Here is a 20645-nt window from a genome sequence, read left to right as displayed (position 1 = left end):
TAACATTTATTCAAAAAGGAACAAGAGTGTTTTATTGCGTGAAGTACAAAAAGTGAATTGAAAGTGGGTGAATATCACTCAGAGAGAAAGATTTAATTAAATCATCAGCCTCCCAGTGACGTTGACCACAAGGATCCTGAATACAGAACAGTTATGTTTTAAATAATTTCAAGGGAAAAATTGTTCCGGGGCCGGGTATCGATCCCGGGACCTCTGGTTGAACGTACCAGCGCTCTACCACTGAGCTACCCGGGAACTCCACCCGACACCGTCTCAACTTTTCTCTTTATATCCACACAACTCGCGTGGGCTGACGAAACGCCAGAGACCCACAACGAGTGCACACAATCTCTGTGTGACTTCGAATTTTTCCCTTGAAATTATTCAAATCTGCTTTACAGGGAGCTTCACCTGAAAAACTAGATTTGCATAATATATACGTTACTGTGTACGTTAATAGAAAACCACAATTCGAAGTACGGTGTCGGGTGGAGTTCCTGGGTAGCTCAGTGGTAGAGCGCTGATACGTTCAACCAGAGGTCCCGGGATCGATACCCGGCCCCGGAACAATTTTTCCCTTGAAATTATTCAAATCTGCTTTACAGGGAGCTTCACCTGAAAGACTAGATTTGCATAAGTTATGTTTTAAGTCATTAATTAATTGAAAAAAAAAACAAAATTTTGAATTTGGAATTCGCTTGATGTCAATATGTCATATTGACAAAATTATCTTTTTTAAAATTATAAATGACTAGCTGAAAGCACCCGGCGTCGCCCGGGTTGTCCTTTTTGCTTCTTTTTAAAATTAAACTGGTTGTTAGACTTTTCGGAAATCTCAGAAACTCAACTATAGACAACCAAACGAATTGTCTTTACTAAGGTTTCCTCGTCCATAAATATGAATATTTACATAGCGTCACTTACATGAATTAATTAAATTCGTAGCCAGATGCCTGCCAGGGTTAACTCAATTTAAAACAGCTGTAGATCAGGCACCCGAAAGAAAACATCATATGCCTTACGTTCAACTGTTTTTTTAATTTATATATCGCCTGCTTAGAACCAAGTTGTTCTAACTCCATTTTTATAAATTTTTCAGGGGAGCACAATGAAGTTTTGGAGACTACCTAAATCATAGTAATATGACTATTTTGAGGAAAGGGGTTTGCAAAGCAATAAACAGAGCATGGGAAAGCTTATTTTATTCTTCAATTGCCTTATTTATAAATTGATTTCACAAAAAATAGAAAAAACGTTTGGAGTTAGAACAAACATGTTAACAGATTTTGACAATTCAATGTTCTAACTCCTTTCAGGTTACATTTTGAAGAGATAAGTGCATACATTGTTACCTTTTTAATACTGAATCCCAAAAAATTTTGTCCATGCCTGAAAAATATTTGTATAGGGACTTTATATCTTGAACTTTGCTTGCTTCTATGACTGGTTTGACTGTTATTTGCTTTGGTGCAGGCAATATGTTATCACCTCGACACTGTTTTTGCCTTGCTCTTGTTGTAATAGGTTTCAGAAACTTTGTAATCTTAAACATCTTATCAGAGAATCAAAATTTGTACACAATATCTTCACAGCCTTTTGTTTATACAATATGCTTACTTTACTGTATGAAATGCTGTTCAAGTTACTTAGTTTAGCTACAGTCTTGAAGTCATAAAAACTATTAAATCTCATTTGATGTACTTTGTATTGCTTGTTAGTTCTACACGAAATCAGGGCCCTTATTATTGCTAAAGGAGAATGAAGTTGAAGTCGTTTGATATGACGATCAATCACACTGTGCATTGTGTCTACTTCCTGCACTGCACTATGCCCTGGTTCTTGATACTTGTTTCTATTTTTTTTTTTTGCTTCATGGTCATCCTCTTCCAAAAAATGTATCAGTGCAAGTGGCATTAAGCTGTTTATTAGTAAACGCACGCAGTATCACATTAACTTTCTCATGCAAGTTCAGGAAAAGCCATCTGCCCTAGCATGCTTCTCACTGCCAGTCTTAGCTCACACCATTCCATCATTGGTTGGTCATTGAATGGTGGAGTTATAATAACGTGGAACTAAACAGAGCTTGGAAAATGGAGTTGGAATAATATGGAACAGTTATTTTGAACACTTTCTGATCACAAAATGTACAATTTTATGTGTGAAACTGATACAGAAGAGGAGTTAAAACATAACGGATACAAAAAACTAGTTTTTTTTTTAAGCGGAGTTAGAACAACATGGTTCTAAGCAGGCGATATATTTATTTGATTTTGTTTATTTGTTTATTCTGGTGTAGTTAAGGTCATTATTTCTTCTCTTCCACACAACCAGAAATACAAATGAAATAACAGAAACATCAAACCATAAATAAAGTAAAACCAAACAAAAATACATGCAGACTGCAGTCACACAAACTTTAAATGAGTTAGCAGGAGGTAGCATTGGTGGAAACTAGAAAAAAATTCCTATAAACATGTATCCGGAAACAAATATCTGTTGAGATATGGGCAATGCTGTATTATGGCCTACAATACCCACCTGTCCGTTACGTAGACATTACAGAAGGTACTCTATGTGGTTACCACGCATGCTTCAGCCCTTCTTCTCAGTGAATCACGAACTCTTGCGACCACACCTGGCTGTTGTGGTCAGATTTGCTCACATGCATTGGATGCACGCTACTGTCCACACCTGTGGAGTAACGGTCAGTGCGTCTGGCCGCGAAACCAGGTGGCCCGGGTTCGATTCCCGGTCGGGGCAAGTTACCTGGTTGAGGTTTTTTCCGGGGTTTTCCCTCAACCCAATATGAGCAAATGCTGGGTAACTTTCGGTGCTGGACCCCGGACTCATTTCACCGGCATTATCACCTTCATCTCATTCAGACGCTAAATAACCATAGATGTTGATAAAGCGTCGTAAAAAATGCACGCTACTGTTACGTTTGTACGTTGTCGATGGATGTGGCATACACCAGTGTTTTTAAATGTCCACATAGCCAGAAATCCAAAGGCTTTAGGTCAGGTGATCGGGAAGGCCATGCTATTGGACCTCCTCGACCAATCCATCGCCAATTAAAACTCCGGGTTAAGTATTGTCGCACGGAGCGTAGAAAATCGGGTGGTGCCCCATCGTGTATAAACAGAAAGACAACCTACACCACTGAATACTGTACATACTACTGTTCGTACTTACTAACACAAGTAAAATGATAGACTCCGTAATATCCTGGACCTTTGTTTACTACTACATTCTTCCGCTCCAAAAATACGCACCGTTGTTTTGTGTTTTTAAACAAATGATGATCATAGTCCACAGTACAGCATGGCCCTTATCTCGACAGATATTTGTTTCCGGACACATGTTTATAGGAACGTTTTTCCTAGTTTCAACCTATGCGACATTTTTTAAACTCCCTGTATAAGAGTACCATAATGTAATCAGAAATTATGCATCTTGTACGTGGGGCTGGTTATTTAAACATTATTGTAAATTTCTCACTTGGTAAATATTTTACAACTTTGCAGCGTTCGACGAGGATAAAAGAGACTTCCCTTCCCCGGCTAAGCGGCCTACATCAGTGTATTACACTGTGCCGGATGCAACGTTAGAAGCTTTGCATCCAAAAGGATTAAGAGTGTCGATACCAGGTGAGTCTGAAGTAGTGGAAATTGTACATAAAATTTGCTTCGTGTCTTATGTCTATTGACTTAAATACAGCACTAATGTTAGATATAAATCCTCATACTATAGCTGTATAGTATAGTGTGCGCCGGTCTTTATGTGCTTTATTTCTTGAACACAAATTCTATATTTAAATCAATGAGAGTCCACACGGTGAATTTCTGAATTAGCATTGAATCAATGTGAGAAGAGAATTAATATTTGAGGAAAAAAATTCGCTCCGGCGCCGGGGATCGAACCCGGGTCCTTGGTTGTACGTACCAAGCGCTCTAACCACTGAGCTACGCCGAATTCAATCCACAGCACCGGACCGAACTCTCCTCTTTCAATGTTTCCCTTTGTGGCCTGACTCCAAGTCCGGTGCTGTGGATTGAATTCGGCGTAGCTCAGTGGTAGAGCGCTTGGTACGTAGAACCAAGGACTCGGGTTCGATCCCCGGCGTCGGAGCGAATTTTTCTCCTCAAATATTAATTGTCAATAGTGCAGATATTATTCCGTAGGAAAAATTAATAAATCTATAATATTCTCATAGCTGCAGTGCATATGTCTGTACAGATTACTGTGCACTTAACTGCGGAATCCCGCCAAACAAGTCACTCAACTGAGTGCACTCCTAATATAATTGCAGTTGACATTGGACATATACGTCAACATATATGCTTAACTTGGAGTCAGGCCACAAAGGGAAACATTTGCGTCTGCGCACATCTCACAATTTACGAGATATTGCACAAGGTCAGTTTCGCTCCCCAGTCAGATAAGAATAACATGAATACTTATGAATAATTTCAAGTTAGAAATATGGTCGAGCATAAAAAGTCGTATGAAACTTGCCTATAATGGTAATTAAGACGCTCGTATGAAAATTATGAAACTCGCTTGCGCTCGTTTCATAAACAATCATACTTGCGTCTTAATTACTACCATTATAGACTCGTTGCATAATGTACTATTATCCAATGGCAGGGCCCTTGATTTGTCGTTATTCGCCCCTATCCTAGATATAATTGATTTTTTTATGTGTTAGCCTACATGTTGTTGCAAGTCTTTGAATCGATGTTATGAGTGTTATGACCATCCATTATTCTTCAGATTCACCGGGTGTGGAACTATTTGCATTTCACGGGAAAGTCAACGAAGAAATGCAGTCCTTGGAAGCGGGCACCATGTCGCAGGATGTCTTGAGACCCAAAAATGGCAGATGGGTATTCGAAGATCATCGCGTCAGGCTGAAGAAGGGCGACATCGTGTACTACTGGCTGTACGTTAAGGTGGATGGCTTGGGCTACAGAAAGGATGATCAGATTTGGATCGTACCAGGTAATGTGCAACACACCTTGATGCAAACAAAACAAGGGCTGTCTTTAGTTCTGTAGCTACAAGACAAATTATCCAGAACCAACTGTCTTGCTGAATTTCAGATATAGCTAGTAGAGACTGTTAATTTTTCTGAAGAAGTCGTTGGCTTACTTTTAAAACCTCGTAACTATTTTATTTATTTTCTTGGGTTATTTTACGACGCTGTATCAACATCTAGGTTATTTAGCGTCTGAATGATATGAAGGTGACAATGCCGGTGTAATGAGTCCGGGGTCCATCACCGAAAGTTACCCAGCATTTCCTCGTATTGGGTTGAGGGAAAACCCCCGAAAAAACCTCAACCAGGTAACTTGCCCCGACCGGGATTCGAATCCGGGCCACCTGGTTTCGCGGCCAGACGCGCTGACCGTTACTCCTCAGGTGTGGACCCTCCTAACTACATTTGAGGAAAATGCACAAAAGAGCAAAATAACTTCTCATTTTTTATACCCCACCTAACAACTGTTATGCATTTGTTATTTATAAAACATAGAAACATTTGCACATCACCGTAAAATAACAGCTTGTTACGAATCCATCAAATAAGCCTCGGAATGGGACTGATTTGCACGCATTGTATTCTTCACCTCATATAATTAGGAACATTAAATCCAGACTTTGAGATGAGCAGGGCATGTAGCACGTATGGGCGAATCCAGAAATGCATATAGAATGTTAGTTGGGAGGCCGGAGGGAAAAAGACCTTTAGGGAGGCCGAGACGTAGATGGGAAGATGATATTAAAATGGATTTGAGGGAGGTGGGGTATGATGACAGAGAATGGATTAATCTTGCTCAGGATAGGAACCAATGGCGGGCTTATATGAGGGCGGCAATGAACCTCCGGGTTCCTTAAAAGCCAGTAAGTTAGTAAGAAACATTTGCACACTTATGAGATGTACTCAGGAGACGCATTTTAAAAATACAAAAGATTTAAAAAATCCGGAAAAATTGAACTTTTTAACGGGGTTTTCGGTAGTAAGCCGACGAAGTACCACCCTAAGCAAGTATAATAACATCCACACGTAGCAAAATTAGTATGCTGTCGATCGATCAAAATATTTAATCGATTAAGTTCTCAGATTATTAGCATTTATTCGTATTTGATGACTAATTGATATAACAAGGCCCTTGCGAACAACTTTAATCTTATTGAGCTGAAATTTTATACGAATACACCTTACACGTGTATAAAAATAATGTTCTGGGTTTGAACATAGTGAATATACTACCCAAAATTTCTAACTTTCATTTTGAATGTTTTAAAATGTTGTTATTACTATTACTATTATTATTATTATTATTATTATTATTATTATTATTATTATTATTATTATTATTGTAATGAAACTTACGTAAATGTATACTAAGCTCAATGAATATAAAACCAAATCAGATTTTAATGCTTTTACTTCTTGCAACAGTCTTGAAATTTCCAACTGATCTCAATAAGAACTGTCTCGCAAGAAGCATTTTACACAAAGAAAAATGAAGAACTGAGGAAATAGTGAGGGGTCATGTACCAGGCCTTCAAATACAATAGGCATGTCTTTTAAAAATGTCTTCTCGGGACTTGAAAAGGCGGATAGGTAAATTAATACATATTTTTGATGGAGAAAGAATTCAACTTAAATAAAAAAATATACCAATGTTTGACCAAATTTCACACATTTTCGTCACAACTGCCTCACATTAAGTAACCACGCTCTGTCGGCTCCAAATGCTACTAACTACTCTGTAGATATCCTTACAGTTTATATAGTGTCATTAAATATTAAATTAAAAATCTCTCTGGTACTCCAACTGTCTTTAAGCAGACTATACCGTCTCCCGTGTGAGTTCGTAAACAACACAAGTGGTGGCCTCACCGATCACGAGTCTGCTGATCTTTGTCGGGTTAAGGGAAGGTTGCACACACACTCTTCGAAGTCAATGTTACACGAGTCATAAAATAGACTTAGGTTGTTAATGTCCATGAGTGTACACTCACTTCCTTTCACGAACAAGCCGATACAGCAGGCCTAGCAATGAACCTCCCTCCATTTTACACAACAAGAACAAACATAAAAATGCTACAGTACATATGGGCTATTCCGTATGAAATCGATCAGTGAAAAACCTCGCATTTTTTTTAATACTCTAATTTTTTCCCTATTTATACAAGGTGCTGAGGAGAGTGCATTTTTAAAAATATACTATCGAAAGTCAAACGGTTTTCGTACCATTAAGCGACAAATTTAGCGTATTTTATAAAAACAAGCCTCTTTCAGCGCTCAGAACTCTGGAACCATTTACTGCAGAACATTGAACGAGAGCTCATTTTGAAGCTGACATTTGGTAGGTTATGTTAAGAAGTACTCCTTATTTTTATTGTATACAGAGAGACAGATAATCTGATTTTACTTACTTTTAGGCTTTTTGCCAATTTGTAAAAATGTAAAAATTATTGAGAAAAAAACTTGCATTATTAAGAGGGATTTGGCATTGTTTGCTTCGTGGTACGGCAGTAAGTTTCGAAGGTATTAAATAGATTATTTTCACACGCCTAGACTTGAACGGCGCAGTACCGCACGCACTGGCCGAGAGCTGAAGATAAGCGAGCGTTGGGCGTCATTTTACTCCTGTGTTTATGAAAATTTGTGATAGAGCTAGCCCAGCTATGAGCTACTAGACGAAACATCACGTGTTTGTCTCCTGGCCTTGAATGTCTCGGCTAGCTCCCGCCTCACAGTCAGCTGGTTAGTTCACGCGCGTACTATTTATTTTCTTTATTTTATATTTTCAATACTTTCTTATCAACGGTGCACCAGTAAAAAATATGCGTTTATTTGTACTTTCAATGCGGAATCTAACCATATATTTTAAAAATTTTTTTCGTGGTCAAAGGCGTCTTAATGAAGAAAAATCTAAATTTCTCCGTTTCCATAAAAAGTAAGAAAAACTGTTTACATGTCAATATAACCTTTAATTTCTCAGCATCAAAATAAACCATGATTTTGATCATTGGGTGAAAGGGTTTCGGAGCCACAACAGTTTAAATTTGCTAATTGTATGAAAATACGATAAATTAAAATATTTTTAATTTAATGAAGTTCTGATGCCTCAAACTTTGCAAAAACATTGTATCACAGTTGTCAACGGACAGAAAAGTTTCATTGTATCTAAAAATTTTAAGGTCAATTTTCACTATATTTCGGTCGATTTGAGATGGAATAGCCCATATGTGCGTGCGTGAAAATTTTAAACTTCGTTTTTGTATAATTATGAGATGATTGTGAACTTGCGATGAGAAAGAAATTTGACAGGATGTGAAGACTGGCAGTTTGACACATCTTCAATAAAACAGCACTTCTAGTAGTTCGAAATAAACTGTGAGTAAATACATACGATGTGCATGGAATCGTTTACCTACTACAAGATTTTAAGACTCATCTAATAACATTTCAGACTAATTATTTCACATGAAATACGCGAAGCCCTAGCAACGCTATGACAGCTTCTTCCCACGTATATTATCAATCATAATTATCCTGTCATTTGTCTCAGAGCATGTTATCCGAAATAACTCGCAAGCTTTCAAAAAATAAAACCTCCTACACCAATGTGTTTATGTTTTCTTACGTCATTATATCACAATCTACATTTACGTCAAGGGTCGAATTGGGCCTACAACTACGTGTGCTCTTTTTAAATCTTACGAAAATTAAATGGGTTGGTGGAATTTCTGGAGAATTCATGAACTATAAAAAAAAAGTCCCGTCGCTCTAATTTCCGGCAGCCAATTGCGTTGCAGGTCGGCTACATTTAAACGTGTGCGTCTTGTGATTCGCTGATTCATTTCTTAAGGCTCGATAAATACTTAATATAATCGCCCGCTAATTTAGCTCTTTCGTTGGCGTTCGCAGAAAGCACACGAAGACGTTATTTGCCGCTCAATTATTTGCTGAATTACATTGCGTTTGATTTATTATCATAGGAGCTACGACATGATAATGTTTAACAGTGTGGCAAATAGATTCCTCGTATGGTAGCTCGGCAACGTAAGATCAAAAATACCAAACGATACTACAGACGTGGACAAATTATTAGACTAAAACTTTTTCTTGGAAACATAATATAATTCGTCATATCAACTATCAGTATAATTCACAGAGTCTCTATTGTTGTAAATATGATTGTTTACATCTTCTGGTATATTTTTCCAGTGGTTAAGTATATTTTTTTCTGGCTATGTCGGTGCTATTGGTGTTTTAATTATATACTGCAGAAGATATTCTCCCATGGCCTGCAAGAAGACCGGACATGAACGAAATTGAAAATCTGTGATCTATAATAAAGAAGGAAGTGAATAAGAAGAGGCTTACAACAAAACATGGACTCATTTAAGCACTGTCATAAATCTGGCTAAATGATGCTGATATTCAAAGAAAGTGTCAAACTTTGGTTTCCAGCATCCCTGACAAAATCAACGTGCTAATAAAGAATAAGGGAATGTTCACAAAATATTAGTAACCTCAATACTCAATTTTCTGTTCGTTATATCTGTGCAAAATACATTTATGTTCATTATTTCTACCGATAAATACAGCTTCGTTGCACATATAATTAATTTAGTCTATTAATTTGTCCACGTCTGTACCTACCTAGACTTTATAGAGCCTTCACTTTCTAAGACGTAAGCAAAGGGGAGGAGTCACGCCGGAAATAACAACGTCGGGACTATAACAGCGTTGTTAATGCGGAGAATTAATATTATTTAAATACAGTAGAAAATATATTTAGATTGTTGGTGATGTACTTTTTTTCCCCCCCTCGCTGTTATTTATACTCGATTTAACATCTTTGGTCATATCGCGAGTTAATCTTTGGTTGAAATCCGAAGGCCTGTGTACTATTGTTGAGACTGGTTCTATTGTTGTGAACTAGATGGCGAGTGTATATGTATTACTGATCTGTTATGAATATGATTTCGGTGATGAATGAAGCCGGTGATATTCAGGGATGTTGTGGCCCGAATTTCCTGGCATTTGCCTTACAGTTGAGGGAAAACCATGAAAAATCCTCAACCAGGTAACTTGCTCCGACCGGGATTCGAACATTTGAATCTATCTAAAATATTAGTTAATACTTATTTTAAGTATTTTTAATGGTGATGCTGGCGAAAATAGTGATAGTGAAACTGACGGCAAATAGTGATGGTAATAGTAGTGGAGATGATGGTAATAGTAGAAGTGATAGTGGTGATGACGATGATAACGCTGCTGGCGACGATGAAGCTACAGTATTTCTTATGATGGGCAGAGAACCATTTTACACTTCATATAAACCTTTCCGTACTTGCTATTTGGGAAAAGGAAATTGTACCAGAACAATGGAAGGAGTCCATAATTGTACCTATTTTTAAAAAGGGGGACAAAACCAACTGTGGTAACTTTCGAGGAATATCACTTTTGTTGACGTCGTACAAAATTTTGTCCAATATTCTTTTGAGAAGATTAACTCCGTACATAGAAGGAATTATTGGGGATCATCAGTGCGGTTTTCGGCGTAATAGATCGACTATTGGTCAGATTTTTTGTATTCGACAGATAATGGAGAAAAAATGGGAGTATAAGGGTACAGTAGATCAGTTATTCATACATTTCAAAAAGGCATATGACTCGGTTAAGAGGGAAGTACTATATGATATTCTTATTGAATTTGGTATTCCCAAGAAACTAATTCGATTAATTAAAATGTGTCTCAGTGAAACATATAGCAGAGTCCGCATAGGTCAGTTTCTATCTGATCCTTTTCCAATTCACTGCGGGCTAAAGCAGGGAGATGCACTATCACCTTTACTTTTTTAACTTCGCTCTAGAGTATGCCATTAGGAAAGTTCAGGATAACAGGCAGGGTTTGGAATTGAACGGGTTACATCAGCTTCTTGTCTATGCGGATGACGTGAATATGTTAGGACAAAATACACAAACGGTTAGGGAAAACAGGGAAATTTTACTTGAAGCAAGTAAAGCGATCGGTTTGGAAGTAAATCCCGAAAAGACAAAGTATATGATTATGTCTCGTGACCAGAATATTGTACGAAATAGAAATATAAAAATTGGAGATTTATCCTTCGAAGAGGTGGGAAAATTCAAATATCTTGGAGCAACAGTAACAAATATAAATGACAGTCGGGAGGAAATTAAACGCAGAATAAATATGGGAAATGCATGTTATTATTCGGTTGAAAAGCTCTTATCATCCAGTCTGCTGTCTAAAAATCTGAAAGTTAGAATTTATAAAACAGTTATATTACCGGTTCTTCTGTATGGTTGTGAAACTTGGACTCTCACTCTGAGAGAGGAACATAGGTTAAGGGTGTTTGAGAATAAGGTTCTTAGGAAAATATTTGGGGCTAGGCGGGATGAAGTTACAGGAGAATGAAGAAAGTTACACAACATAGAACTGCACGCATTGTATTCTTCACCTGACATAATTAGGCACTTAAAATCCAGACGTTTGAGATGGGCAGGGCATGTAGCACGTATGGGTGAATCCAGAAATGCATATAGAGTGTTAGTTGATTTGATTACCCCCTTTGATTTGATTACCTGGTTGGGTTTTTCCGAGGTTTCCCCCACCGAAAAGGCAAATGCCGGGTAATATTTTGGCGAATCCTCGGACCTCATTTCATCTCACTACATCTCGCCCCCCCCCCCCCAAAAAAAAATGTAAAAAAAATTGTACAACATTGTAAAAATTGTAGAAAATTACTAAATTGTAAAACTATAAAAATTTGTAAAAATTGTAATTGTAATATTGTAAAATGTTGACATGTTCCACATCTTAAAGCTTCATTGCTCATGTAAGATCTATGGAATAAAATAAATGAATGAAATGAATGAATGAATGAGTTGGGAGGCCGGAGGGAAAAAGACCTTTAGGGAGGCCGAGACGTAGATGGGAGGATAATATTAAAATGGATTTGAGGGAGGTGGGATATGATGATAGAGACTGGATTAATCTTGCTGAGGTTAGGGACCGATGGCGGGCTTATGTGAGGGCGGCAATGAATCTCCGGGTTCCTTTTAGGCCAGTAAGTAAGTAATAAACCGTTCCAGAGGCTTCAAAGGCGACGTAACTGTCAATGATGTTTGAGCTGCAATTTATTGTTCCCAGGAGAGTGAACACTGTTGCAATGAGATGCACTCATGCAGGAACACTAGCGATATACTGTTTGTTTCTAGCTGCTGTAGGTCATTCGCCAGAGGATTCGGATTCTGGGTCAACAGATCTTGGTAACAAGGAGACCAACTCGGTGCTGGGGAGTGCTTCGGGGACGCAGCCCACTACTACGGAGCGCGGTACACAAGGAGCGCCGGGACTCTTCCCTCAACTTGATTTCAACTTGCCCGAGGGGCTGGTGAGTAAGTTGCAAGACATTGCCGCTAATCGATAAAACCCAACTCTGCATCTGTTTTACATCTCACTCACAAAATACTATGAGATATGTAATGTAAAAAGTACGTGTGAGATAGATTTACTACAAGTAATTCTAGTATTTCGTATTTATTTATTTATTTACTAGCCGTACCCGTGTGCTCCGCTGCACCTGTTAGAAATAAATATAAAGTAATTACATAATTAAAATAGGACGTTTGATCCAGGGAACAACTTTTACAACAGCGCAAGATAATCTGCTTCGCTCATTACCCAATTTTTTTTGCATTGCATTTATTGCATATATAGTCTATTCTATGTATTTTAACACGATTCAGTTGAGCATAGTTAAAATTTGAATTATAAAATAATGGATTGCTAAGCTAACGTACTTTACTGCATACTAAATCAATACACTCTCGTTGTTCGTTAATTCTCTGAGATTGAAATGAGTGTACATAAATATTATTTTAAGAAATACAGAAAATGAATGTACAAAATAGCCTATCAAATTTTCTGTGCATAAGAGGCTATTTTAATCTTACCTGTCCTCGATTTACTCAGATGTTACTGTAATAACATTATAGCATTATGTCCATCTAGAGAAACTACATTTTCCAATGGTGAAATAATAATTAATTATACAAATCGGTTAATTTAGCTTCTGATATTACTTCATACAAACACAGAAACATTCTCTGTAAGCTATGTTTAATAGTTTTCGATTGTTGATTCCAAGGCCCCTTATAGACGAAGTCATTTGTTCTTCATTCATTGCACCGTCTTAGATGGCGTTATTTTAATTTTGAAACTCATTTATCTCATTAAATATCAGTCCTATCAAAATTTTGTAAAGAATAAAACTTATCGGAAATCATTTTTAAAGAAACTTTTGTTATGTAACATTTTTTACAAAAATCAATAATAAGCTAGATATTTCGATTTATTTAATTCAGGCCCCCTTATAACGCCCCTTCTAAATAAAATATTTTGAATGCCATATACCCTAAAATCTAAGTTACAACGAACTTAATTTATATTCCAATTTTCATATAAATCGGTTCAGCCATTATCGCGTGAAAAGGTAACAAACATACAGACAGACATACAAACAAAAATTTCAAAAATGCGATTTTCGGTTTCAGGGTGGTTAATTATATATGTTAGGACAATTTTTTTTGGAAAATCGAAAATTACCAGAAAATTTTCGGCTACAGATTTATTATTAGTATAGATTTATTTATTTATTTATTTAATTAACCTGGTAGAGATAAGGCCATCAGGCCTTCTTTGCTCCTCTATAATATGAAGAATAAAATTACAATATTAAATTTACAATTACAATTGCTATAAAAATTAAAGTACGACAAGATTACCTGATTAATGAAAGCTAGACATTTTATCATAGAAGGTAAGAACAAAGAATATTTTTGTATTTACTGAATTGCAAATTAAACCTAGAATAACAAAATTCTATAGTGATGAAATCACCGGATATTGAAATATATATTAAGATAACTATTTACAAGCAACCATATCTGAACGAGTCTCAATTACTGACTAAGTGCTTAGTAAGTTTGCGTTTGAATTCAATTTTATTTCGACAGTCCCTGATGCTAGCAGGTAGCGAATTCCAGAGTCTTGGCAGGGCTATTGTGAAAGAGGATGAGTATGAGGAGGTGCGATGGGATGGTACTGTTAGTATTGTTTCATGGCGAGAGCGTGTGTTCAGATTGTGGTGGAAAGAAAGGTAAGTGAAGCGAGAAGACAGGTACGAAGGAATAGAAGAGTTCAAGATTTCGAAGAGAAGGAGAAGTGAATGTAAATTTCTTTTCTTATCTAGTTTAAGCCAACCTATTGTTTCCAGGGATGGGGTAATATGATCATATTTACGAACATTGCTTACAAAACGTACACACAAATTATGAGCACGTTGAAGTTTCGTTTTGTTCTCGCTGGAGAGGTCAGTCAGTAAAATGTCAGCATAGTCAAAATAGGGAAATACAAGCGTCTGCACTAGGGACTTTTTTAAGCACGAGGGAAGATGAACATTTATCCTTTTCAGCACATGGATAATAGAATATACTTTTCTGCAGGTTTCTGTGATTTGCATGTCCCAGTTGAGATTATTATCCATGTGAATGCCAAGATTTTTTACCGAAGAACTGAAAGGGATATGCACTGTACTTACTTTAACGGGGGAAATGTCGAGGTGCTTTACAGCGTCGGTTTGCAGTTTGTGTCCTAATATAATTGCTTGTGTCTTTCCAGGATTGATATTAAGATGGAATTTTTTTGTCCACGTCACAATCAATTTCTTCTGCAATTCGCGTTGTTCCATTACTTCACTCTGACTTCTTGCATCCCATCGCTGTCTGCGGAAAGTATGAGATTTTAGATTTTCATAATGACTGTGTTTAGAAATATCGAGTTTTATGCAATGTTTGAGCATTGAGACTTAGATCTCTAACGTTTCGGAAATATGTTCATATTCCATCATCATGGTAATAAATTGTAAGACCTGAAATATCATCTACTGTGTTCAGTAAAATTTAATCTATACTAATAATAAATCTGTAGCCAAAATTGTTCTGGTAATTTTCTATTTTCCAAAAATAATTGGTGTGAACATGTATAATTAACCATCCTGAAACTTAAAATCGCTTTTTTGAAATTTTTGTTTGTATGTCTGTCTGTCTATCTAGATGTTTGTTACCTTTTCACGCGATAATGGCTGAACTGATTTATATGAAAATTGGAATATAAATTAAGTTCGTTGTAACTTAGATTTTAGGCTATATGGCATTCAAAATACTTTATTTAAAAGGGGGGTTATAAGGGGGCCTGAATTAAATAAATGGAAATATCTCCCTTATTATTAATTTTCATGAAAAATGTTACATAACAAAAGTTTCTTTAAACCTGATTTCCGATACGTTTTATTCTATACAAAATTTTCATAGGACTCTTATTTAAGGGGAGTGGGTAGTGATGCCTGTGCGATTAAAAAATTTTAGTACAAAGTTTAGTTCAATATTTCTAGACTTCTAGTGCCCAGATTGGAATAAAAATTTCCATGGCTATACAGTCAATCAGTCTGGATTCAGTGGTATAAAGGACAACTAATTTGTTTCGTATCCAAGTGCAAAATAAAGGCCCTAACTGATAACCTGTTTTCCCACTTGCTAAGTGTACCTCAGACTTCAGGTGCACATTACTTGCTGCAATCTTCACTCATATACTTTGTATTTTTTTACGTTATCTAGTAATGTATATTGTAAATTATAAAGCAAAATTTAGTTAAACATTTCACCCCTAATGAAACAGAAAAAAAAAAAATATTGAACTTTGTTTAACATTTTTACAATCTTTTTCAATGCATATATATTTCTTTTTCTCGTGTTATGTATGTGATATTCTTAAACCTGTAGGTCTACTATGTAGAACACAGGCTGGAGAAAACACTGTAAAAATTTCATTTAAATTGATTCACTATTTTTAGAGAAAAATTCACTTAAGTTTGAAAAATGTTAAGTTACGGAAAACTACATTTAAAAAAAAGAAGGATGTAAGAATTATATGCATCGCCAAATTTAAAGAGATTATCTGCAGAAATATTCTCCATAATATTGTTTTAAAGAGCAATTTTTGTACTTTTTTTAACAATATATAAAATCGGATTTTTCACTCTCAATTACTGCCTGGTTCCCTTAATGTGAGAAATGAGTTTTAAAATTACAATAACAACGCCATCTAAGGCGCTGTATTAAAATAAAAACAAATGACTTCGTCTAGAAGGGGCCTTGGACAACAATCGAAAGCTATTAAACATAGCCTACAGAGTATTTTTCTATGTTTGTATGAAGTAATATCGAAAGCTAATTAATTGTGTAATTAATATTTCACCTTTGGAAAGTGTAGTTTCTCTAGATGGACATAATTCTATGGGTATAATGTTATTACAGTAACTTCTGTGTGAAATTTAAGGATACACAAGACCTTTAAAATAACAATACAATACATTTTCACCGCCGCCTCAGATTATAGCGTTATTATTCCTGCAGTAACTCCTATGTGCAAAATATACAATTTTTGATGAGGAAGGAAACACACATTTATTCATTCCATGTCAATGGTACATAGGAGATCGTGAATTCTTACATTTTCGAAAGAAAGAAATATAATTACATATCACTGTTTATTCTGTATCACTATTTAAGTTATTTGAAGGGTTCAGAACCATAGTGGGCCAAGCGTCATTTACTAAAGACGTAGAAAACAAGGGTTAAAATTAAGTTATTACCATAATTCAATGGAAACATATACCAAGTAATATAAAGTATACACATTAAAACTAAATGATATGTCAATCTTCATTAAAGTATGGTTGCATGTAATAAAAATTAAGAAACATGTTAAAGAAATTGTCATTGCACCAAATGAGTGGTCTCTGGACCAAAATGATCGCATTGTAATTATGTAAGTACAATTTAAATTAAGTAACATATTAAACGATTTACCCTTCTATCAAACACGAACCAGGATCAAACGTCCTATTTTAATTATGTAATTACTTTATATTTATTTCTAATAGGTGCAACGGAGCGCACGGGTACGGCTAGTATGGTAATAAAATATCAGACTTGAACTGTAGCTTATTCTGCTGAGTAAAGTATAGCCAAGTATGAAACCTGAAGCTGAGTGAAATACAGTATCATAATAATAATTTGTTTTTGAGGCATATTTTACTGGGTATAGGATCTTTTCCTTTAAAATATTATGATATGGAAGTTTCATATGATAAAACGAAAATGTTTGCATTTATTTCTTTTCTCTAAATTATGTTTAGAGACCATCTTCAGAGTTAGGAATTAATACTTGGTCATCTGCATACAATGTAGTGTCTAAATTGAGTGTTTATACGATAAAAAATCTGAGTTCAGCTTCACTGAATGTTAATTTCACTGATTCATCTATGATTAATAATTTGTTCATAATTTGATAATTAATATCACACATCTTTTTCTATAGTTTTCGCCTGTTATGCCTTAAATATGAGTCAGGGGAGAAGTGGGTACAGTATGACAGGGAGAACAGTGAGACATTTTTTATTAGATGGTAAATTTTGATGCTGAGATGTAGGTAACAGTGGGGTTGTATGTTGCATGAGTAAAGTAACAATATTTTCATACTCGATTTGATTCTAATTATATAGGTGTGTGATGAAAAGAATTCGTAATTTTTCACTCTAGAAGTAAAATTTTGCCTTGTGTTTAATAATTAAGGTTATATTGGATATACAAATGAGATATAAATATGAATGTTTTGTTACCTAATACTATGGTATTTGAGATTGTGTTTGGCAAAGTTTCGTCTTTCTTGTTTTAATTTTGAAGTGATGGCGTCATTTTTAAATGAACTATGCGTAAAGGGAACAGTGAGACATGCCATTGAAGGGTAGGCCTACACTGAGACGTCTCACTATCCCCATGTACCAATGATTTGCAAAAACAAACTGTAATTATAATACATTTACCAATAACTAACATTAAAAATGAACATACTAGTAACCAATTTAGGAACTGTAACTTAAAATAATGGATACATTACATTTTAATGTCCACACCTGTGGAGTAACGGTCAACGCGTCTGGCTGCGAAACCAGGTGGCTCGGGTTCGAATCCCGGTCGGGGCAAGTTATCTGGTTGAGGTTTTTTCCGGGGTTTTCCCTCAACCCAATATGAGCAAATGCCTGGGTAACTTTCGGTGTTGGACCCCGGACTCATTTCACCGGCATTATCACCTTCATTTCATTCAGACGCTAAATAACCTAGATGTTGATACAGCGTCGTAAAATAAACCAATAAAATAAAATAAAATACATTTTAATGGTTTCATAAATAAAAAATTATTTACAAAATTTAAGAAAATGTTAAAAAATAATAAAGAATTGCATTAAATTCTCATAATTATCAGCTTTGTTTTCATCAAAAATTCATTTAATTTTTTCCCAAAAGTTTGAAATGTCATGGAAAATTCACTTTTCCAAATGTTCCAGATGTTTCAATGGTTTCGAAGTCAGACATCAAAATGTTTCTAAATAAACCTACAGAACATGTCACGATAGACAGCAAGCTTTCCTTTCGTTTGAAACAAATGTGGTGTCTCACTGTACCCTCCTGAATGGGAACAGTGAGACATTTGCATTTTTTTGACAAACACGTATTGTATATTATGTCCTTCATCTATTAATATTTTTGTTTATGTATTGTTATACTCCATGTTTTAATGTCTATTTATATTGCACTTGATTTTAAAAATACTTAAATTATCACTTGCATACATATGTCTTAATATTTTGTGTCTCACTGTACTCACTACTCCCCTATTCTACCAGATTTATTACAGCAAATAATGACAGATTAATCTAAGTGTGTGATCCCCAAAACTAGTTCAGTCCATTTGGCCATTTCATAGGTTTAGGCCTATGCATTTAGTATATATGATTTTTTAGACCTCTATTATTATATTTTAATCTTTTCTTCCTTGTATAAAAGTTTATGTTATTGTGGATATCACTTGAAAATTCGCTCAGTCCGTAGACCGGAGGATAAAAAAAACTAGCCCTGTCCTTTCATAAAGATGGACTGAACGCGTTTTGGATCACTCTCTTCAATTGTAATTGACCTTATGTCCCAATAAGTTCTTCTTAAATTTAATGGTTACATAAATTGGAACACAGGAAGATCTCCCTGAATCAAGCAGTGATATTTCGAGTATATTCTGAATTCTGAAACAGTTTGTATTATCGGATAATTGGTGCACAATGCAGCGAATAATCGTAGTAATATGCACATTATACATCGCTTTGTACTGGAGCAGCCGCAGTATCCCTGATTGTTCACATATTTGCCCCCAAATAACTTGAGTGTTTATAATTAGATTTGTAGTGGGAGATTACGTGCGTTGCATATCTCTGTTCGATAGGGAGCTTCTTGTTCATCATCATCGGCAATGATAACATCAAAGTTGAGTGAGAGAGAAAATTCTTAAAGGCAAGCTTGATTTCGCTTTATTTTTCAAGAGATGTTGAAACTGACGGCATATCTATGCGAACTCCAAGGCCGTGATCATTTATCTCACTCCGGATTATTATGTTCCAGTGAAGGGATGAAGACAATCTTTCACATCAGGCGGACAATCTTTTTCAAAAATATGTATAACGGAACATAGAGCTTAGGGCAGATTTCACTAAGCTTATTTACGTTAATTGTCATTTAAAACTTTTTAATTGACACTTAAATGAGCAATGAATTTCACCAACACAAATTAGGCTTTAAGCTCTCATTAAACTAAATTTAAGTTAATTGGTCAATAGTTGGTCATTTAAATAATTAATCCTGCATTAACGACAATAATTTTCATCATGGCGAGGAGAATGATGGACTTGATATTTGAAAATAATGATTTTTTACCAAGGTACTCTTGTACAGTTAATAAAAAAACAGTTATGTGTTTTTTATTATTAAGTGACAGTCTTTATATATAAGTACTTATGCGGTATTCTAAAGACCTTCAATATTGCTGAAGACATTGGGATGAGGTTTTTTGCATTGAAATCTATTATAGGCCTACGTATTTCCAATCTTTAATCTTTTCTTCTAAATTTTGCCCATCGTTTTTTGTTTTCGATGATTTTATTATTTTTGAGGTTACCTCTGTTTATGACGTCATTTTATTGTCGTAATATAACAAATGAAAATATAAATGATACTCGGGAGGAAATTAAACAAAGAATAAATATGGGAAATGCCTGTTATTATTCGGTTGAGAAGCTTTTATCATCCAGCCTGTTGTCAAAAAATCTGAAAGTTAGAATTTATAAAACAGTTATATTACCGGTTGTTCTTTATGCTTGTGAAACTTGGACTCTCACTTTGAGAGAGGAACATAGGTTAAGGGTGTTTAAGACTAAGGTGCTTAGAAAAATATTTGGGGCTAAGAGGGATGAAGTTACAGGAGAATGGAGAAAGTTACACAACACAGAACTGCACGCATTGTATTCTTCACCTGACATAATTAGGAACATCAAATCCAGACGTTTGAGATGGGCAGGGCATGTAGCACGTATGGGCGAATCCAGAAATGTTAGTTGGGAGGCCTGAGGGAAAAAGACTTTTGGTG

At 35.6% G+C, this 20645-nt stretch overlaps 1 protein-coding gene and 1 non-coding gene across 3 annotated transcripts in view; one reads left to right on the top strand and one right to left on the bottom strand.

Moving 5' to 3' along the window:
* The window catches only part of LOC138703779 (gram-negative bacteria-binding protein 1-like), a 72631-nt gene that overhangs the window by 9439 nt on the left and 42547 nt on the right, over positions 1-20645 (top strand). For both annotated transcript variants that reach the window (XM_069831952.1, XM_069831951.1), the window contains exons 3-5: positions 3525-3647; positions 4774-5001; positions 12269-12444. In XM_069831952.1, coding sequence (XP_069688053.1) covers positions 3525-3647; positions 4774-5001; positions 12269-12444 — 527 coding nt within the window. The remainder of the gene's footprint in view (positions 1-3524; positions 3648-4773; positions 5002-12268; positions 12445-20645) is intronic.
* Positions 3900-3972, bottom strand: TRNAT-CGU (transfer RNA threonine (anticodon CGU)). The gene has a single exon. It is a non-coding gene; the product is annotated as a tRNA-Thr (tRNA).

Source organism: Periplaneta americana, chromosome 7, assembly GCF_040183065.1.
Source record: "Periplaneta americana isolate PAMFEO1 chromosome 7, P.americana_PAMFEO1_priV1, whole genome shotgun sequence".
Taxonomy (NCBI): Eukaryota; Metazoa; Arthropoda; class Insecta; order Blattodea; family Blattidae; genus Periplaneta; species Periplaneta americana.
This window is presented reverse-complemented; position numbering and strand designations above follow the sequence as displayed.